This window comes from Cebus imitator, unplaced genomic scaffold, assembly GCF_001604975.1.
Source record: "Cebus imitator isolate Cc_AM_T3 unplaced genomic scaffold, Cebus_imitator-1.0 Scaffold187, whole genome shotgun sequence".
In the NCBI taxonomy this organism is placed as follows: Eukaryota; Metazoa; Chordata; class Mammalia; order Primates; family Cebidae; genus Cebus; species Cebus imitator.
Window position 1 is genome coordinate 1,771,938 of NW_016107502.1, and position 22,509 is coordinate 1,794,446.

The 22,509-nt window shown below is 36.4% G+C and overlaps 2 protein-coding genes across 7 annotated transcripts in view; one reads left to right on the plus strand and one right to left on the minus strand.

Moving 5' to 3' along the window:
- The window catches only part of CUNH12orf4 (chromosome unknown C12orf4 homolog), a 36,607-nt gene extending 36,471 nt beyond the window's left edge, over window positions 1–136 (minus strand). Inside the window, exon 1 of one of the 6 annotated variants that reach the window (XM_037744830.1) lies at window positions 22–130. The gene's annotated coding sequence lies outside the window, so the exon portion shown is untranslated. Of the gene's footprint in view, window positions 1–21 lie in introns of all 6 variants that reach the window. The other 5 variants (XM_017546084.2, XM_037744832.1, XM_037744831.1 and 2 more) reach the window with 5 other exon arrangements.
- Window positions 137–270: 134 nt separating this feature from the next.
- Window positions 271–21,735, plus strand: RAD51AP1 (RAD51 associated protein 1). The gene is made up of 9 exons (XM_017546085.2): window positions 271–569; window positions 3,582–3,631; window positions 5,415–5,556; window positions 7,899–8,002; window positions 9,716–9,802; window positions 10,313–10,462; window positions 14,578–14,742; window positions 18,042–18,191; window positions 20,533–21,735. Exons 1-9 carry the CDS (start codon window positions 553–555, stop codon window positions 20,667–20,669), a joined length of 1,002 nt encoding a protein of 333 aa, XP_017401574.1. The 5' UTR covers window positions 271–552; the 3' UTR covers window positions 20,670–21,735.
- Window positions 21,736–22,509: the final 774 nt, after the last annotated feature.

The following is a 22,509-nucleotide window of genomic DNA, read 5'->3' on the forward strand; positions in this document are numbered from 1 at the left end:
TACTCTCGATTCTGGGCTCACCTCGCCTAGTCCCGAAGTCCTGAGCCGCCCGTTCACTCGAGCTGTCAAGTCGTCTAGCACCGGAAAACCAGCTGGTTTACCGACTTATTTTTACAGCCCGCGGATCCGCCACCGTAGATTCGCCACATCCTTTTCTAGTTCCTGGCATCTTGTAGAAAATTTCTCAGTCCAAGTGCCCCTTTTTCCAACCCTGCTTCAATTTAGCCATTTTAAAAGTGCAAGAAGGTGTATTTCTACTGTTGTTCTGTAATTCAGAGACAGCAAAAATCCGCCGTTGTGACGAAAGTGCAGAGACAAAGCACAAACTCGGCTCTGGTGGACCGGATACGGAAACGTGGTGCCTTGGGAAGGGCGGGAGCAAATTCGCTTTCCTAACTGCGCGTGCGCAGCCTTCAAGCATGGCTGGTGGTGATTGGACGACGGGTAGCAGGGGGTGGAGGGCGCCGATGTCTGGTTTTGGGCGGGAATTGAAACCGCCACTGCAACCAACAAGAACTTGAAAACTCTAAATATCAAGTCTCGAAAGGGATCATGGTGCGGCCTGTAAGGTGGGTAGTTCCTGACATTCGGCAGGGGTGGGAAGAAAACTTAGGGGCAATACATGAGACTAAGGGGAAAGGATCGACTAAGACCGGATCCAGCGGTGGTGGGGGTAGGATGGACGGTTATCGAGAATTCAGTCTCCAGTGATACCTGTTGCTCAGAAGTTATCCTAGCATCGTAGCTTTTTCCTTCTCTTTGCCTCCCTTCACAGCCGTTGCCGTTTCTTGTATCAAGACCTTGTAATGTTAGCGTTTGAACAGCGCTTTACATTTCACCGAGCTCCCAATTTTGTGTTATTTTAGTTTTCTATCACTGTAGTTATTTGATATAGAAAGAGTAAACATTCCTGTTTTATTGATTTATCATTTCTACGTATAGAGGGTAAGTTACCTGAGTCATACGGCCCAGTAATTGGCAGGGCAATACTCAAACCTAACTCATCACACTGCAGATCGTTTGTGCTTTCCATTACAGTATTAGAAACGATTCCTCTATTTACAGCTGAGTGCCATGGAAGCCTACGATTAGCCATTCTTAGTAAAGTTATTGAACATCTTCATTTCTATAATGTACGAGGTGCTGGAGGTTACATTCTAGTGGGAGGTGAGGTTAGGGGCCGAAAATAAGCATCGAAGTATGATAGAGTGCAAAGGAGCAAAGCACTGCTTTAAATATAGTAGTTATTTTGTGCCTCTCTGAGGCGGTAATATATGCACTGAGTCATGAATCAGGGTAGAGGGAAGAGGAGCCAAAGCCCCATACTTGACTATGTTTTAGGGACAGTCTAAAGCTGTAGGATTAACAAGCAGTGGGGAGAATCATAGGGGAGTGGGTCAGAGAAATAGGTGCCAGAACAGAGAGGGTCTTGTAAGTCTTAGAAAGGAGTTTAGGTTTTGTTTTAAGTCAATGGGAAGTCAGTGGAGGGTTTTAAGTAGGGGAGAGAAATCTAAGTTTGCTTTTGTAAAAGTCACTGGCTGCTTTTGGAGAATAAATGATGGATGATGGGGTGACCAGAATGGGAGCAGGAAAATCAGGCTATTGTATCATTGGAGAGCAGTTTGGGATAGGGTATTATCGGTGGACATGGAATGGAACAGATGAATTTGAGATGTGTTTTGGAGGCACTGCAGACAGAACTTGCTGATGAAGTAGATGTACAGGTAAGGGAAAGAATCAGAGATGGCTCCACAATAGTTTTGGTCTGAGGTACAGAATGGATGATCTTTGTATTAATTAAGATAAGGAAGACTAGGAAAAGGAATGAATGGGTCAGGAGGTATGAGGGATCAAGATTTCTGTTTTGAACACTTTGAATTTGAAATGGGCTTTAAGCATTCAGGCAGTGAAGTCATAATCCCATTGTGTGGAACAGCAGTTGTTAAGGTATGTTCTGCAGAACAGCAGTTGTTAAGGTATGTTCTGCAGAACAGCAGTTGTTAAGGTATGTTCTGCAGAACAGCAGTTGTTAAGGTATGTTCTGCAGAACAGCAGTTGTTAAGGTATGTTCTGCAGAACAGCAGTTAAAGTATGTTCTGCAGACTTCTGGAAGTCCCTGGAAACTTCTCTAGAGGTCTATGAGATCAAAATTCTTTATAACAATCCTAAGACATGATTTGCCTTTTTCACCACTTTTGTCATTTGCGCTGCAGTGATGATAAAACGGCTGGCACCTCAGAATAATTAAGGCAGTGACACCAAATTGTACTACTAGTCTTTGCATTGTTTACTCCCATACTCTTAAGAGTAAAAAAAAAGAAAAAATGAAAATTCAGTTAAGAATATGCTTGATGAAGTAGCGAAAATTATTATATTCATTATAGCTCAACCCCTGAGTATACTTTTTAAAAATAGGCTACTGATTTTATTTTACTATTATTCAAGTTCAGAATTTCTAAAGGGGTTTTCACATCTTATTCAGCTCTAAATTCTTTAACTCTGAAGGAGAAAGTAATGTGAGTGTACTTTTTATTATTTTGTATGAGGAAATGGGAAGTACACATAAGCACTTCTACATACTGATGCATGATAGTTATCTCAAGGAAAAGCACTTGTGAGATTGTTTCAGTTGTGAGCTGAGCTTATCTTTCTCATAGAACATTATTTTTACTTGAAAGAACAACCAGCTGACAAATTAGGTTATTCACATTTGCACATTTGCCAAAATATAGAAATAAAAACTAGAAAACCATTTTATGTGCCTAGTGCCTAGAGGAGGGAGGAAGAAAATTATTTTTCACTTTGAATATCATTTTCTTCTAATGTCCTCTAAAGTAGTACAGGTTGAATATCCCAAATTTGAAATGCTCAAAAATTTGAAGCTTTTGGAGTACCTACATGACACTTAAAGGAAATATTCATTGGAGCATTGCAGATTTTAGATTTTCAGATTTGGGATGTTCAACTGGTAAGTATATAATGCAAATATTCCAAACTCTGAAAAAATCCAAAATTCAAAACATTTCTGGTTCCGAGCATTTGCATTTCAGGTAAGGAATACTCAGCCTGTATAAAGATTCATCTTAGGTGGGAGGAACAAGGTCACTCACCATTTTTAAGTGTCCATTGCATAAAAACATTATTTGGTATTGTGGAGAGATTGATAAAAAAGAAAGTAACTTTTAGTGACAAGAAATTTGTAATTTAGTAAGGAAGATAGAATGCACACACAAAACCGAAGAACACGAACAATGGGAACTTAGAAATGCCCAATAGCAATTAAACAGTATAGAAATTATAAGTGTTAATTATATGCATTATTCTTACTTAATAAGTTATCTGAATTTTTTTCCTTTATCATAGAATCGAAAAGCCAACAATACCCACATATATCAGGTATAATTGTAACTATTTTAGCTAATGATAAGTCCCTGCAGTAAAATACAAATCATGTTTTAGATTTAAGTGTTCTTACGAGAACCCAAACACATTTTCATTTATTCAAGACTGTTAATAGCCTTATGTGATAGAGGTGAGAAATTAACATTTGTGTTAATGAGAAAATCCTGTTTTGGTCATAGACATAAGAAACCAGTCAATTACTCACAGTTTGACAACTCTGACAGTGATGGTAAGTAAAGCTTCTTATTTTTGCCTTAAAGATTTGGAAACTAATTTCCTGAGAATTTATATGACATAGATAGCTCAAACACTGACTGACCTGCCCAATTGCATATCATGTAGGTCTGGAAAGATAGTTTTCTAAGCATTTTGGATAATTATGCTGATAATTACACTGATAAAAATTATGTTGGTAAGTGATAAATGAACAGGGCCAGGCGAAAAGTCTCTTTAGATCTAAACTACTCTAGGTCTATAGTTATCACATTGAGGTTTGTCTCCTGTCTCATCCCCGAAGAATCTCTATTAATTGTAATATAAAACAAGACCTTGAAGAAAGGTTAGGCTTATGCCTTTTAAGCATTAGTCATATGTTTACTTGACTATGCTATGATTGGCAAGTTGAGGAACATTGCATTAGATTATGTTATATGTTCACCCTTTTCAACGTATAACATAATATTTCTTTCTTAGACCAGTAGAGTTTTCTGTAAGTCAAATATTTAGTAAGCCTTTGGTTTGAAGCAGTCTGTTTTTGCCTAGAGCACAGCCTTAACTGTATCTGCCACTTGGGAAAAAGGTAGAGAATACAGCCTCTAGCTTTTTTTTTGACTGTCATCAGTGTGTCACCAGATACTTAATAAACTGCCAGGTGTGTAGTAGGTGGGGGTGGCAGCATGTGGAGGGAGCCATAAATTATCCTATTTATGGGGAAGCATATAAGAGGCAACAAGTATTAATGCTTGCTAAGCATGTGATTAAGACTACATAGGCCCTGAAGGTATGTATATATGTGTTGTGTACGTGTTGAAAAGCCACAGCAGTTTTTTGTTGACAGTCAAAAGAAGAGCTACAACAGTTCTGAGGATTGGTAGGACAGAAAAACCTGTGAGAAACAATAATGGACTGGAAAAGAACATTCTTTTGCCAGAAAATAAGAAGTTACTGTGGTAGGGTCATAGGAAGATCGTTACGGTAATGGAAAGACGAAATACTACTACTGCAAAAATCCTCAAATAGGAGCTATTTTCTCTTCCCCCATATTGCTTCTTATTTTCTCTAGCATGGTTAATATACTAGAAATGGGTAATGGATTCTTTTTTTGAGACAGTCTCACTCTTGTTGCCCAGGCTGGAGAGCAATGGTGCAATCTCAGCTCAATGCAACCTCTGCCTCCCGGGTTCAAGTGATTCCCCCGCCTCAGCCTCCTGAGTAGCTAGGATTACAGGCATCCGCCACCACGCATGGCTAATTTTGGTATTTTTTTTAGTAGAGACAGGGTTTTACCATGTTGGTCAGGCTGGTCTTGAACTCTTGACCTCATGTGATTTACCTACCTTGGCCTCCCAAAGTGCTGGGATTACAAGCATGAGCCACCGTGCCTGGCCCAGGTAATGGTCTTTGAAAGACGATATTGGTTACATTGCGAAGTTCCCATAAAAAATAAGTTATTTCCATTTTTCAATGTGATTAAATTCTACAATTTTTCTAATGGCTTTACAGGTTTTTAATCATTTTTTCTTTGACATTTATATGCTGTCTTAATTGCTTTTGCAATTTTTAGTGAATTGGTTTTTGATAGACTGATATTTTTAAATATAAAGGCCACCAAAACAAAGAAAAGTTAAAATAGATGAATAAGAATAAAGATAAACTAAATACTAACAATGATTTTTAAATTGTGGAAATTAAACAATTTGCCTAGCCTATGAAAACTTGAACACACAGTGTAATTAATTTCATTTACTAAGAAAATAATCTTTTTCTTTTGATTTTAATTCACACATGAATAGATGATTTTGTTTCTGCAACTGTACCTTTAAACAAGAAATCGAAAACAACACCTAAGGAGTTAAAACAAGATAAACCAAAACCTAACTTGAACAATCTCCAGAAAGAAGAAATCCCAGTACAAGAGAAAACCCCTAAAAAAAGGTGAGAGGTAAGACATACCGTAAATATATGAAATTAGATGTATTAATTTTAAAGAGACCCAGATTCAAACCATTAATTTAAATTAGAGCTTGAACAGTCATAGGTCTTATTTTACTAGGTGCATGTCAGAAAACAGAATGTACTATTAATTTTTTTCTGGCTTTCTGACTTAAAAGAAATTCACAAACATATAAGGAAATACCATTTACATATTAAGACAATAATGATTGTGGAATTTAGAAGTTATGATTGGTTTTGACAGGACCCAGCACTTGTCTCTGAAGTCTTCAATTCATACAAGACTACTTTCTTAAAAATAACATTGGTGAGGACAGCTTCTAGAATATAAAACCATGTATTTTTTTTTTGCAGAAAAAGATGTCTTCTCCCTATGTCACTAAGATTTGTCCAGCAGTCATAAGTTCTCGTAGTTTCTGGACTAATCATGGAATTTCATTAGATAGTGCCAAGAGGGAGAAAGGAGTGAAGGACGTCCTTAGAGACCCAAAAATTGCAATATGGAGAACAGATGGACGGAAGAGGAATACTAACAAATGGAACATGGCTTAGATAATGTTTTACCGCTACAAATTTCTCTATGAAAAGTTAGCATGGAGAAACTTACCTCATGTCATGCTCTTTTTTGGTTTTTGTTTTTGAGTTTCTTGTATTACATTTTAAATACATTGAAAAAGGAACCCACACATGGCAGAAAATATTTGTAAATCAGATGACTGATAAGGAACTATATCCAGAGTATATACAGAACTCTTAAAACTCAGCAGTAAAACGACTAACAACACAATTTAAAATGTGCAAAAGATTTGAATAGACTTTCTCCAGAGAAGTTACACAAATAAGCAATAAACACATGAAAAGATGCTCGACATCATTAGCTGTGAGGGAAATGCAAATCAAAATCAGAATGAGATAGTGCTTCCTACCCACTAGATGACTTAATAAAAAAGACAAGAATATGGAGAAATTTGAACCCTCATATATTGTTGGTGGGAATGTAAAATGGTATAGCCAAATTGGAAAATGGCTTAGCAGTTCCTCAAAATATTAAATACAGGTATAGAGTTATTATATGACCCAGCCTAGGTATGTATCCAAGAGAAATGAAAACATATGCCCCCACAAAAACCTGTATATGAATGTTCAGAGCAACATTATTCATAATAGTTAAAAAAAATTGGAGGCGATCCAAATGTCTATCTGCTAATGAATGGATAAGTAAAATGTGGTATTTACAAAATAGAATATTATTCAACCATAGAAAGAAATGACTGCCAATAACTGATACATACTGCAATGTGGATGAACCCTGAAAACATGATTCTGAGTGAAAGAAGCCAGATGTACAGGCCACATATTCTATGATTTCATTTGCATGGAATGTCCAAAATAGGCAAATCCATAGAAACAGAAAGTAGATTAATGGTTGCTAGGAGCTGGGAGAGGGGTAAACAGGAAGTGAATGCTCATAGGTGTGGGGTTTCTTTTTGGGGTAATAATGATGTTCTGAAATTAGATAGTGATGGTAGTTTTACAACTCTGTGAATATACTAAAAAACTGCTGAATTATACACTTCAAAAGGTAAACTTTATGATATGTGAATTATATCAAGAAAACAGTTATTTTAAAACAATTCTTTAAGATACATCTCAGTGCTTCCTCCTTTATGTAACTTTTCCTTATCTTACTTTCTTTGATGTTTTTTTCCTTTTATACTCCATAGCACTTTTGACCAATTTGAATAGGACTTACTATAATCTGCCTTTTATAGGATAATTATTAGCATGTCTTATTTCCCCACCCTCCTCCTTAAATTGCAGACTTCTTGAAGGTACTTTTGGTATTCCATCTAGTGTAGTGCCTTGTATAAAGTAAGTGCTTGGTAAAATATTTGTTAGTCTGTGTTGGGAGGAACAGATGTTAAAAAATGATAATAATTTTAACATAAGAGCCATAATATCTGCTAAAGGGAAGTGGATGAGGTCAAGGAAGAATTCTAAGTGGAAGTGATGTTTCAACCAAGTCTGTTTTGGGTTGAGTAGGTGCTTCCCACCTGGACAGACCTGATAGTAAGGTGACACATTACAGTGAAAAGGAACTGTCACCGCTCCTCCTATTTCAGACCTCTTACTCTGTATATAACATGACACTGTGACATTTTAGAGTCTTATCATCAAAGGTCTATTAGTGATGATGATTGTTTAAAAACATTTTTGTGAAGTTAGAAATTCTTAAGTAGTCATTTAGGAAAATCTCAAAACTTTGCTCTTTATTTGAGATTGATATTTTGAAAAACTCATTATTATTTGTGTATCTATTTTAGGATGGCTTTAGATGACAAGCTCTATCAGAGAGCTTTTGCACTAGCTTTATCAGTGAAGGAATCTCCAACAGTCACCACTAATGTGCAGAAGTCTCAAGATAAAAGTAACTTTATTTTCTGTATATTTCCCTTTAAAGCCTTCTTAATGCTTTTGTAACTATTTCTTTGGGTGGGCCTTCACAGAAGAAAGAGTAAAATGTAACTACTTTGCACTGTAAGTAGACCCATTTGCAGAGGGTAGACCTGGATTCAGTTCTTAATTCAGCTGCCTAAATCTCATACAAACAGACATGCATCTCTGCTTAACACCCAGAGTATGCTTGAGGACATGGACTATGAACCTGAATGTTCAAATTGTGTGTTAGTATACAGTGAACATTTAATTTCTGCATCAAGTGAATTGATCTTTACAGTCCTAACAGTCCATCTCCTTTTTCCCCAGATCAGTTGAACATGTCCTAATCATGGTAATTTTTATTACTCACAAAAGTCATAGTTATTGATTTGGTTAGCAAGCTCAGTAGACTTAAGAGAATGGCTTCTGGATTTCTCTGTTGGTTTTCTCCTTTAATTTTTTTGGCAACTATGCAGCAGATGGTATATTAATACTCTAGAGAGGCAGAAATCATTATTTCTGAAAAAGATACTCAAACTGCTTAAATGTTTTTTTGGCTTCAAGTTTTTATGTTGGGGGATATTTTAGCTTATTATCTTATTTAGGGGTGTATGTGTGCCTTTTTTTGTTTTCTAAATCAGTACTGCCTCCTTATTTATTTATTTATTTATTTGAGACAGGGTCTTGCTCTGTCACCCAGACAATAATACAGTGGCATGATCATGGCTTAGTACAACCTTGACCTCCTGGGCTCAAGCAATCCTCCTGCCTCAGCCTCCTGAGTAGCTGGGACTACAGGCATGTACCACCACGCCTGGCCATTTCTTATTTTGTAGAGAGGGGTCTCAATATGTTGCTCATGCTGACCTCAAACTCACAGCCTCAAGCAGTCTTCTCGTCTCAGCCTCCCAAAGTGCTGAAATTACAGGCGAGAGCCACCTTGCCTGGCTGCCTCCTCTTTAAAAAGAAATGAAAGTTTGTTTAGGAAGACTTTTAGTAACCAGGAATCAAAGAAACATCAAAAGAGAATTACATCAAAATGTAATCATGAATTCATTTAAAATTGAGGCACTGAAATTTCTCTCTCTCTTTTAAGACATTATAGAATGTATAAGGGGAGTTCCTTAGAAGTAGTAATATTATACCACTTCTTATTAAATAATCCACTTTGTAGCATTGGGATTTAATAGTACCAATTATTATGTCTTAAAGTCCTCTTAAAATGCTTTGGATTTTTTAAGGTTATAATGATTGGTGAGTTCTTATGTTAGTAAAAGCATGGATTTGCCTACACAGAATTGATAGTTAATATCCAATGACCATTTCCTGTGCATTGGACACCATAATAAGCAATTTCCATGTGAGATCCACATTTAGTCTTCTGTTAATACCACTATGTGAGACACTTTTTATCTCCACGTTATACATGAGGAAATGAAGTTTTAGGATAAGCAACTTGCCCATGGTCATATAGCCAGTTTACATGGTAGAGCCTGAATTTAAACCTAAGTATGTTAGATTTCAGAGCCCAGACTTATGACCTGTTATGTTAACCTCTCCAAATAAAATTATTGTGCTAGTTCGAGTTTGGGATCATTTATCTAAATCGAAATGCTATTACATTTTAGTACTAATTTTTCTATTTCTAGACATTATTTGATTGAGATATACCTGAATTTTCTTTCTTATTCCTTATATTTAGGTGTTGAAAAACATGTCAATAGTAAAACAGACGCAATGAATAAGTCTCCTCATATCTCTAATTGCAGTGTAGCCAGTGATTATTTAGGTAAGTTATTATATTAATAATTTTTTAAATCAACAATGCTGTTTTTCTGACTTTTGTTTAAATCAATGAAATTGTGGCTAGAAGCAAGTTCTTGAATTTGTCAAGGCTCTCTTGATGTCAAGGCCATTATTTCTTTGTGTTATATTCTATTCTCTTGTACTGCAGACACACATTCTTCCCTGAAGGGTCATAACTACCCATGACTTCTAGTTGGAGCAACCGATCTTTGAAGAAAGGGGCTGCGTCTTCCTAGTGCTAGTTTGAAAAATTTGGGGGGAAAGATTATCTCTGTTTGGGTGTTGGATTTATCCCTAAAACTAAAGTTTGTTCCCAGGGCACTGGTGTAGAATGGTTGACCCAGATTGGGCTAGTAAATAGTCTGATTACTAGAAGCAGGGGAGGGGTGAACCTAGGTGAATATAAGCAATAGCTGTAATAGAGTTTGCCCTGCAGTTCTTGAAATATTAGCTGTCACAAAGTTTTCCATTGATTTTTATGCCTCTCCTGAAGATTTGGATAAGATTACTGTGGAAGATGATGCTGGTGGTGTTCAAGGGAAAAGAAAAGCAGCATCTAAAGCTGCAGTACAGCAGAGGAAGATTCTTCTGGAAGGCGGTGATGATGATAGCGCTAATGACGCCGAACCAGACTTTGCATCTGGTAGGTTTTATCCTGCTTCAAAATTAATCCCATGGGAATTCAGTGCAAAAGCATTGTGTTATATGCAAAGCATTGTGTTAAACCTTTGGGGTGTGCAAACTTCAGGGACACACAGAACAGTTAAATTCAGTGATAACATTTGGGGAAAAAGCTTTTTCTAGGAGTTAACCTTTAAGCTATGCCTTGAAAAATGAGTAGCATTTCAACAAACTAAAGGTGTAAAGTAGCATTTCTGACTGATAGAAAGGCATTACCCATGGAATAGACAAATGCTCATATAGGAGTTGAGTGAGGCTTGCTGGGACGAACATGGAAGAAGCTTGAGAGGGAGGCTGGTACTAATCACGGAGAGTCTCAGAACTACTCTAAGAAGTCTAGACTTTTTTATCTGTAGGTAGTAGAAATTCATGAATTATTCTGAGGCAGAAGGTATATGAAAGCTGTATTTTATTATGATGGTTTTTAGACTTATTTAGAAATTGGGCAAATGGAAAGTGTTGTGACCTTGACAGAATTATAACAGTAATTAAAAATTCAAATTAATAAATTCATAAATTTAGGCCAAATCACATACCTTATTTTAGATTTTGATATACTATCAACGAACAATAACAGATTTGTTCATCATCGCCTATTCAAATAATATATGAGTGTTTTTTATGTGCACTATATTCTAGATTCTAGGGATACAATAGTGAACAAAACAAACAGCTCCTCTCCTTGTGGAACAAAGGAAATGCATAAAGAAAGACTGTTTTGCATTTATTTTACTTTGGGAGGACCTGAGAGACAGGAAAATATAAGGACACTTTTTGAGTGCCAACATAATGCTCAAGGAAATACTCATTCGAGCATTTTGGATTTCTGGAGTTAGAATGCCCAACTGGATATAATACAAATGTTCCAAAATCCAAAAGAAGTCTGAATTCTGAAACATCTGGTCCCAAGGGATATTCATATATCCAAAGTAATTGAAAGCAGGATCTCAGAGATACTTGCATATCCATGTTCATAGCGGCATTATTCATAATAGCCAAGAAGTGGAAACAGCCCCAAAGTGACATTTTAGTTTTCCCTCTGCATTCGCTTGCCCTGGAGGAGAATAGAAAGGACTGTGTGTGACCTTCATTAATGAAAGAAAAGAGAAAATTGCAGAGAAGATAAGTCTTTTCTCTAATGATTCCCAAAATCCACAACTGAAGTGTTTGGGCCTTCCAGATTTTCCTTTATGGGATGCTAATGACTTGTAATTTTGGGAACTCCAACTCCCCATCTCTAATTTTATTTAAATTGCTTTCTCAGTTGACTAACGAAGATTAGTTGGACCCCATTTCTGAACAAGCTTGTTAAACAGAAATGTAGCCAGCTTCTACTGTTTATCCTCTAGGGCCAAGAAAAGAATCCTTAAGACTCCTAATTTACTGAACACATGCAATGTCAGAACAGTGGGATACATAGAAGGTTTTGTTCTAGATTATCTATTCTGAAAGTTAGGAGAAACTTCCTCCACTACTTACCCTCTTCGAACCTCTTTGAAGGCTCTTGGGATTCCTTGAATTTGCAGGCTACATTTATAACAGGCTTCATGTGATCTGCTGGCCTATTTTGGGCTAATTCTATATAGCACAGTAACCATTACGTGAGTATGTGAGTTGATTATTTTTAAATTTTTGTGTCAGAACAATGATAGAATAAGGAAATTGTAATTTGAAGATCATAATGACATTGTTTTTTGTTTTTGTTTTGTTTTGTTTTTTGAGATAGAGTCTCGCTCTGTCATCCAGGCTGGAGTGCAGTGGCACGATCTCAGCTGACTGCAGCCTCCACCTCTTGGGTTCAAGCAATTCTCTTGCTTCAGTGTCTGAGCTGGGACTATAGGCATGTGCCACTACACCCCAGCTAATTTTTGTATTTTTAGTAGAGATGGGGTTTCACCATGTTGGTCAGACTGGTCTTGAACTCCTGACCCCCAGTGATCTACCTGCTTTGGCCTACCAAAGTGTTGGGATTACAGCTGTGAACTACTGTGCCCAGCCCGTAAATGACATTGTTGATTTAGGTAAAGGTCATCAGTGGAAGGTTAATGAGGATCTTTACAATGGTAAATTCAGGTTGGCATCAACTGAACCACCTAAAACAGGGACAGCCACACATTTTATGATTTCTAATATGATGTAATATGAAGTACAGAGCATCACCTACGAAGTATATTCTTGCCAAAAAAATAAATAAATAAAGGTGAGCCTGAATCCAGTCAAGCCTTGAGAGCAGAATTCCAGCTCACATAAAATGCAAGAATATGGCTAGGCACGGTGGCTCATGCCCATAATCCCAGCACCTTAGGAGACTGAGTAGGGCAGATCACTGGAGGTCAGGAGTTTGAGACTAGCCTGGCCAACATGGTGAAACCCCCATCCCTACTAAAATACAAAAATTTTCTGGGCATGGTGGTACATGCCTGTAATCCCAGCTACTCAGGAAGCTGAGGCAGGAGAATTGCCTGAACCTGGGAGGCAGAGGCTGCAGTGAGCCAAGATCGTACCACTGCACTCTGGCCTGGGTGACAGAGTACGACTCCATCTCAAAAAAAAAAAAAAAAAAAAAAAAAAAAAAAAAAAAAAAACCCAAAAAAAAAAAAAAAAAAAAAAAAAAAGCAGGAATAAGTTAAATGACACCATATGCAAGAAAACAGACAAATCCAGAACTTCAGAGATTCTGCAGGACAATTGACCCAACTGCCTCAGCAAGTCAGACACAAGGGAAGATAGGGAAAAGATACTGCTCTATATTAAAAGAGATTAATACAGACTGAATTGAAGATGATACCAAGAAACTAGTGTTAGTATTGCTAGATGTGGCAATGGTATTGTTATGTAAGAAAATGCCCATTTTTTTTTAGAGATACATTCTGAAGTATGTAGGAATGTAACGATGTGATATCTTGGATTTATTTTAATAAACTACAAAAAGGGAAGAGAAGAAAAGAGAGATGGATGAAACAAATGGAGCAAAATGTTGATAATTGTTGAATCTGGCTGGTGGTTTATTACTGTCTACTGTGGTATAGGTTTGAAAATTTTAGAGGATTTTTATTTCACAGATAATTTCATATAGACAGGTTGACATTAGTATGTGGGGATAATAGCGGCTATCCCTAAGTGGCGAGATGACAGAGTAGATTTTCTTAATAAATTTTTGTATGGTCTACATTTCCTGCAATAAGCATGTACTGTTTATTTTTCATTTTGTACATTTTTTTACTTTAAGCATATTCTGCAATAAGCATGTTCATACTATTAAAAATGTAAGAAAGTTTTATATGAATATAGGACTAACCCTATTTACACTTAGTTTTCAGAGTTTATTTACAAGGCATGGTTTTCTGATCCTAACCTCCTTAAAAAATGGAAGGATAATTGCTTAACTATCAGGTTAGGACATGCTTTTTTTCCAGAGCAGCTGTAGCACTTTCAAAATTAGATCACTGGCTTATTTTTTCCCATAAAGGGCAGAAAAGCCTTTTTGTGAAATAAAAGTTTGTCCCAAATGAAGTCAGCTGTAGGATTATCTGTTAAGATTGTTGTGTATGGTTATCTCAATTCTCAATTGGTCTATTCCAGAATGTTGAAGTTTTGTGATTAAGGGAAGGCTCACTCTTACCATAAATGCGTTGTTTTGAAAGATTATCTATTGTCATACCCTACCATTCTTTTCAAAAGTTACTGAGTTAAAGTAAAATCTGAAGTAAAGATTACTGATGGGAAATTTATAGTGATAATCGTAATAGCAAACAATTATATTTTGCTTGGTATATGCCAGATGTTATTCTAAACGCTTTGTACATATTAACTAATTTAATCCACACAACAACCCTTTGATGGAGGTTTATGGTTATCCCCATTTTCTAGGTAAGGAAGCTGAGGCTCAGTGAAGTTAGTGACCTGTCCGAGGATTCAAACCCAAGGCACCCACAATGTCAGCTGCAGTGTTCTGCTACTGGAAACAGTGCAGCACAAAGGTGCCTAAGAATCTGCTGCCAAAGCTGTGGATAAAGTTAAGGCAACAGAGTCCTGACTTTTTAGAGCAAGGATGAAGTATGTAATCTTCTGTTTTAGGTGGAGATTCTGAGGATGATTCTGATTTTGGTGAGAGTGAGGATAATGATGAAGACTTCTCTATGAGAAAAAGTAAAGTTAAAGAAATTAAAAAGAAAGAAGTGAAGGTAAAATCCCCAGTAGAAAAGAAAGAGAAGAAATCTAAATCCAAATGTAATGCTTTGGGTAAGCTTGGTCCAAAACACTTAATTTTATAAAGGCAATGTATGTGGTTTATTTGCTGTATTTTTCTTATCTTTGCCTTTGTTCTCTTTAACATTTTCCTAATGTTCATTTCCTGTTAAAATATGTAAAAGGAAGGTAGGGGTGGAGAAGGGTGAAAAGCAGACAAGAATGCCGAGTCCTCTACCTATGCTAGCACTTATTATGTGACCTCACTTTGGTACTCATGGCCACTCTCTGTTGTCACCTGCATTCTACGGTGAAATACTGAGTCTCAGAGAGGTTAAATAATTCGTTGGAATTCTTACATCTAATAGGTGAGGGGCTAGAATTTAAACCCATGTTTGTCCATTCAGTGTCTAAGCTGTATCTTGGACCACATTTTCTCCAGGCAAAACAGGGAAGTTTGCATGATTCTAATTTTTTGCTTTTGTGCTTACTTAGTCTGATTTGAGAGCTCTTTTGCTATGTTTAGGGCCCTTTTTTAAAAATTTCTCCAAAACAAATTCCATTAGAAACTTTTTAGGATAAAACGTTTAAAACGTATGATGACTCAAACATGGAATACCTGTTTCTTGTGTAAAAGAAGTTAGGATATTTTTGAGTTCATAGAATATGATAGGTTATTGCAAAATATATCTGTCATTAACTGAATTTGTTTTTCTTGATAATCATTTTTATGTCTTAGTTTATTTAATGCATATGCTATTGATATTAAAAGTTCCATTATTTAGTCTTTCCATTTATTTATAAGAGCTGCTGTCACCTTAAAGAGCATGTTGCTGAGTACTTACTAAGAATTAAATGAGAATTAAGTACTGATTGAGTTTTATTCTTCTGTGTCCTATATTCTGAATTAATGAGGCTTTAGAGTGTTTTTTTTTAATTGATTACTTCATCTGGGTTCCAGAAATTAGATATTAAATACAAGGGCTTTTAGAGTTAAAACAGTATATTAGTTTCCTGTTACTGTTATAACAAATTACCACAAATGTGGTGTCTTAAAACAACACATATTTGTTATTTTACAGTTCTGAGTATCAGACGTCATAAGTGGTTGTCACTGGGCTAAAATCAAGCGGTCAGTACGACTGTGCTCTAGGAGACAATCCACATTCTTGCCTTCTAGCTCCTTGGGGGGTGCCTGCACTTCTTGGCTTGTGGCCCCTTCCACCTTCACAGAGCAATGGCAAGGACTTTCTCACATCATCTTACTTGACTCTGACTTTCCTCCTCACATTTACTTATAAGGGCCCCAGTGATTACATTGGGCCCCTCGAAATAATTCAGTATAATTTTCCCCGTCTAAGATTCTTAATTACATCTGCAAAGTCCCTTTGCCATGTAAGGTAACATATTCACATGTTCTGGTGATGAGGATGTAGACATCTGAGAAGCCAGTATTCTGCCTACTACAAGCTATAATATGAAAAAGTTATTAACACCATGAATATATTTTGTATTTTCTTTAGATGTTTGTATATGCTTCTTCACCAAGACACACTGATAACTAGAAATAAAATTTCAGTTCCCAAATTGGAATTAACCATTTAAAATCTTTTCGGTATCCCTTGGAGCAAGTTGCTTCACAACTGAGATTAATATACAATATTAGAAATAAAATTTAACCATTAAGTGATAGGATTAGGAATTAGGAAAAATTGGTATATTTAGTAATGTATTGGGTAAACTTTGAGAATTGTATCTAGCACTTGTCATAATTTTCCCTTGATAGAAAAAATGTTGAGAAATGTGCTGTCCAATATGGTAACCTCTAGCCATGTGTGGCTATATTACATTTAAGTTAATTTAAATTAAGTAAAATTTAAAAACCAGTTCCTTCGTTTTGCAAAGCCACATTTCGAGTGCACAGTAACTCTGTATAGCTAGTGGCTACCATATGGGACAGCACAAAACACAGAACATCTCTATAATTACAGAAAGTTCATTCAGACAGTGCTGATCTAGAGGATGCAGATATTAACATTAGGAAGAGTATATGGTGAGAATGTTCATATTCATATGCATTTAAATACCCCTAGTATCTCAAAACAAGCACTATCTTAAAGTGAACTTATATGCCACCTTTCCTCCTCCCTCCCCACCATGAAAGAGAGAGAGAAAGAAAAAGAAAGAAAGACAGACATACTTCCAGCCTTGTGTTCATTCTCTAGATAAATGGCACCAGCAAGCATGTCATGCCTGTGCCCATGACAGGAATTGCAAGTCATGGATTATTTCTTCGTCTCCACTGCTGCCTCCCACCTATCTATTTTTGCTAAAACATAGCTGATGTGCTGTTTTCCTTCTATTCTCCACCTTAGTAGGCCCCAGTTTCCTCTTACCTGAATGCCATAATAGTCTTCTAAGGGACCTACTTCTCCTACACTACCACCAGAAAGATGTTTTTAAAATGCAAATCACTCCCGAGGAAAATGTATGTGTGATCATGACTAGCTAGACTCTTTTACATGGTTCACAAAGCTCTTCATAAGTGATCTATACCCTGTATCTATCTCTCACCTTTCCTACCCTTGAGATTTCTGCTCCAGCCATATACTGAACCAGTCAGTACTACTGGCCCTAGAGCTTGGTGATCCTCCATCTTTGCCCGCTGTACTCCCTCTGCCTGGAAAGCTTCCCTCAATTTACCTTTACTCTTCAATCTTGATTGGGTTCAGACCATCCTCACTGACCTCCTTCTAACTTCAAAATGCATACACCCAGATTATAGTTTCCTTTCCTACTTGGCATACCTCTAGAGTCTGTCATATCCCTTACCACACTGCAATTTACACATCTTTACTTTCCTGTTCTTTCCACTAGAGTCTAGTGACTAGACCATAAAGTCCTTGGGACCAGGGGCCACGAATGATACTGTTTGTAACTCTGGAGCCTGACACATGGCCTCACTGACACATACCAACAAGACACTATTGTGTAATGATTGGTTATAAGGATGGACTTTGGAGGAAAATCTGGTTTCTAAGCTTAGACACTTAACCAGCTGTCAGACTATAGTCAGATTGCTTAACGTCTCTGTTTCCTTCTCTGATAGTGGGAAGAGTAATATCTGTATTGGAGTTGTTGTAAAAGGTTAAAGGTAATGTGTGTGATATGCCCACCCACTACCCGGCATATTAATGCTTTTAAAAGATGGCTGTTCTTAGGCTCTCAATAAATGTTTGTTGATTAATAAGTTTATTTTTTATATGATTATGTAACATTATAATTTTTACACATACATGCTAGACTTTTTCTTCCTGAATGACAAACTTTTTTACATTTATTTTTCAAATAAGTGACTTCGATAGACTCTACTCCAGCTGCTGTCAAATCAGAATCTCATTCCTCGCCAAAAAAGGTTTCTCTTTCTTCAGATGCCACTAGGAAACCGTTACAAATATGCAGTCCTTCAGCTGAAAATAAGAGACCTAAATGGGTGCCACCAGGTATGGTATATTTATCATCAAGGGCAGTAGCTTGGAAAATTATCACTGGTAAATTTTTTTCCTAGTTATAAATGTCATGTGTGAGCATTTCCCTATATTATTACATATTCTTCAAAACCAAATTCTGGTTGCTGCATTTATTTAACCATTCCCTTATTAGACATGCAGGTTTATGATTTTTTAGTGTTCTAAGTAAGATTGCAATAAGCACAAATGTCCTTATTTTAGAAATCTCTGAGCACATTACTGATTATTTTCCTAGGATAAAATTTCTACTAGGATAATTACAGTGTTAAAGGGTATAAACATTTGAGATTCCTGATATATGTATTTTTGGCAGCACATCTTTTGCTCAAGACCTGCTTGACCTCCACAGTCTGACCGAAGCCTTGCGATCTATATGTGGCAATTCTAGCATTTAACAAATGCCCTAGCAAAGTCAACCTCTGACTTTTACATGTTTCACTTCTCTTTGTTTTCTTTTGCTCCACAGCCAAGGCTCATGGATCCTTCAAGAATTCTTTGACCTTCACCCTTCTTGACGTTACTAAAACCTGAATCTAGGCCCAAATTGTTGCTACCTTCCTAACCAGTCTTGTCTTTGCTTTCTCTCATCCGTGGACCCTCTAATTCAGTGAAACCCTCTATTCAGTGAAACACTTTTTGGCTCTCAAACATGTTATATGTTTTACTCTCTCAGGGCCTCTCTTTATCCTCCTCTGCCTGGTATATCTTTCTTCATATGTTCCCTCTCCTTTCCTAAGCCCTTCCAATTCTACTCCTGTTTTTCTTTTGAGTGCCCTTTTTTGATTCATCCACAGTCGTCACTCCCCTGATGACTAGTATTCAGATTTAGGCCTGAACTGTGAGGCTACATGATTACTTAACTAACAGAGTCTTAATTTCATCATATGAAATATTGGAAACAAATATAGTCTTTAAAATCCATTCTGGTTTACAAATTCTAAGATTTTTAATGAGGACCTAAACGCTCTTTGGAGAAGAAAAGGAGGGAAGATTAATTACTGAAAAAATGATGTCATATCATTCAAAGAGTAATACTTCGTATATTTCTAAGAATAATTAGTGCTTCCCCAATGAAAGAAATGTAAAAGAAATGACATAACTGTAGAAATTTAAAAGTAGCGTAATAAAAAAGATACAAGGAAACAGTAGAATGATGGATAAAGAGTTAGTATCATAAAGCACAAAGTGCTTATAAAGTCAGTATGTGATGGGGTCAGGCAAGTGATGTCACGGGTGAGTTGGGCACATGGAATAGACTTGGGTGAGTAGGAATTTTGTTGGACTCAGGAGCACAAACCCTTTGGAAGGAAGCAGCTGCTACTCAGCTCTGTCTTATAAAGGATTATGGGCCTGGTATTTCTAGATCTGATTTTTGCTTTCAAGAGTAGCCAGAAATCCAGATTTTAATATGAAATCTGCTAATCTTTGTAAGTTGATTTTTTTTTTTTTTAAGCACCATGTGAACCAAACAATATATCTGAGAGCTAGATTTGGCCCACAGATTGCCAGTTTGTTACCTATCTTATACAACTGGAGAAGACCGTCAATATCCCAAAAGTAAAATCAGCCAGGGGCATAACTATACCAGTGTCCCCAAGAACTATTAATATGACTAGAAAATAGGAAGCATTTCAGTCTCACTGGTAATTAAAGAAATGTAAATTAAAATAAAATATTATTTTATACCTCTCAAACTAGAAAATGATAAAACAGTATAGTCTGAGTTATAGGGTAGCAGGTATAATTATTTTAAATTTATAATACTGTTGTGTAGGTGAGCAACTACAGTCACCATCAACTGTGAATATTAATGTGGATAATTTTGAAATAGATGGAAATAACTGCTACATAGGGTAATAGTATAAATGAAACTAGTATAAATAAATAAAAACAATGTTTGCCACTTTAAACGGTATTTAATAATTGAAAACTAGACTATTCAAGGACTACTTGTAAAAATTGAAGGACCTTAAAAATGCATTTGCTTTTTATTTGACTTTAGAAATTATCATGGTATGCATTTCTTTATGCCTTTACAACTAGTGTTATTTGTTCCCAGCTTTCCTTTTTCGGCTTTCGTGGTGAAGTTTAAGTATCATTAGCTTGACTTCTGGGTTGTTTGGAAATAGGCAATATTATATTATTTCTGCTCTTTAGTACATTTCATTCTTTTGATCTCATTTATTGTTTGATAGACTCTGGAAAGCAGAATAATGCTTAACTACCTTTTTTTCTTTTTGGCTTCTTGTGTTAAATTAATCTTTGTTAAGAGATTTCTGACATAATCAGCATTGCATCATGTGTTTCCTTTCAGCGGCATCTGGAGGTAGCAGAAATAGCAGCAGCCCCGTGGCAGTGGTGTCTGTGAAGTCTCCAAATCAGAATCTCCGTCTTGGCTTGTCCAGATTAGCACGAGTTAAGCCTTTGCATCCGAATGCCACTAGCAGCTGAGTGTGGTACCAGAGGAATGTTTGGTTGGGAGAATCACAGCTTTACAATGGTGTTTATATTTGATTTATGTTTATATTTGAGGCAGGTATTGTAATATAAAGGAGTCCATTACCATGTCCTATAAATGATCTCTAGCCATTTTATGTTTATGTTCTCTGTAAAGCTATTCAAGACTTCAGTGAGAGTTTTGTTTATAAGAACTGTCTTCTCATGCCTTTCCTTGTGAAGAGCATATTCTATTTTTCTATCAGTTCTACATGAAGGAAGTCCACATCACATGCTGTTCTTTTCTAGTTACATGATGTGCCTTTCTAGCTTTAGCTAGTTTATAGCACCTTAACTGTTCAGTTTTATCTGGCAGAGGAAACATTCTTATTTTTCAGAAGACATTTCTGAAATCTTATAAGCTACTTAAGCTACCTTGTCAGTTTTATTGCAAAGGTTTTTTGTATTTTAACCAAATCTTTTTATATTACGAATTTGGAAATATTTTACACACTAAAATGGTTGTGGTTGTATGGCATGCATCTCCTATGTAGATGGTTACTCTATAGCAAATAGAATTTAAAGACATTTTATTAAGTCTTCATTGTCAAAACCTTTAATAAAAGTGGAAATATTTTGAAATGCTCTTTGCCTTGATGCCACTGCATACACCTGTTCCTGATTGTCCACAGTTCATGATAAAATGAGAGCTCTGCAGAGAATGTTACCATTTTGTTGTAAACATGAACAAGGGAAAGCTGTTTCTTCAAGTAGTCACTTTTTGTTAAGTTCTTTAGAAAGAAGTTGTCAAGCACTTAGTCAACCCTATTGTGATATTAGATAATACAGCTTTTCAGGAAGCTTAGATTTGAATTTACTTTGAAAAACAATTGTAATGAGTATTTTATATTCATGGTGAGAATTTCAACTAGCTTCTGATCAATTTTTAATAAAAAATTTTCAAATCATGTTAACTGTTAAAAAATATATAACAACTCAGTTTTTCTTGGTTTATTGAAATGTCCATGTTAATGTGAAAATAATTAATTTAGAATTGTGATTAAAGTGAGCATTTGTCTACTGCTATGTACACCTTTTCTTATGTAGTGTATATTTTTATAGTCATATACCAGCCCCCAACCTGCCCTACCTGTCTCCTTTTTAAAAACATATTTTCCGGTTATGTAGCATTGAGGTACTCTATTTGGTGCAGATCAACAATAAATAAGAGCCTACTCTGTATTAGGTACTGATATAATTGATTAATCATCTGGCACTAGCTTAATGACCTGTTTTGCTATGTTATTCTTATTTATAGTTTATTTTTTGGGGGGAGTTGTTGAAAATTGCCTCAAAGTATGTTAAAATCAGTCTGGCTGAAGGCACTGGTACCTTCATGTTGCCAAACCCAGTGTACAGTTTTCTCACCTAATCTTATACACCCTGTGCATTATATGCTGATGAAAACATTTTATTTCCTTGGCTCACGTGAGACGTTTCTTTGTCATTTTCTTCCCATCTCCATGCCTACTCTTCATTATTTTGAAGCTTTCTAATCTTTTGTGTCACCTGTACCTACTTGTCTTACCAGTTTCACGTTCTATGCAAACTCCAGTGGTCACTTATGCAACAGTGACTGCCACATCAGTATCTTTACCCTACACCTTGCTCTTGACACAAAACCTGTGGATGGTCCACTGACAATTTGATGTACTGGATCAGTCACTGAATTCAGGCAGATCACGAGGTCAGGAGATAAAGACCGTCCTGGCTAACACGGTGAAACCCCGTCTCTACTAAAAATACAAAAAATTGGCCAGGCTTGGTGGCGGGCACCTGTAGTCCCAGCTACTCA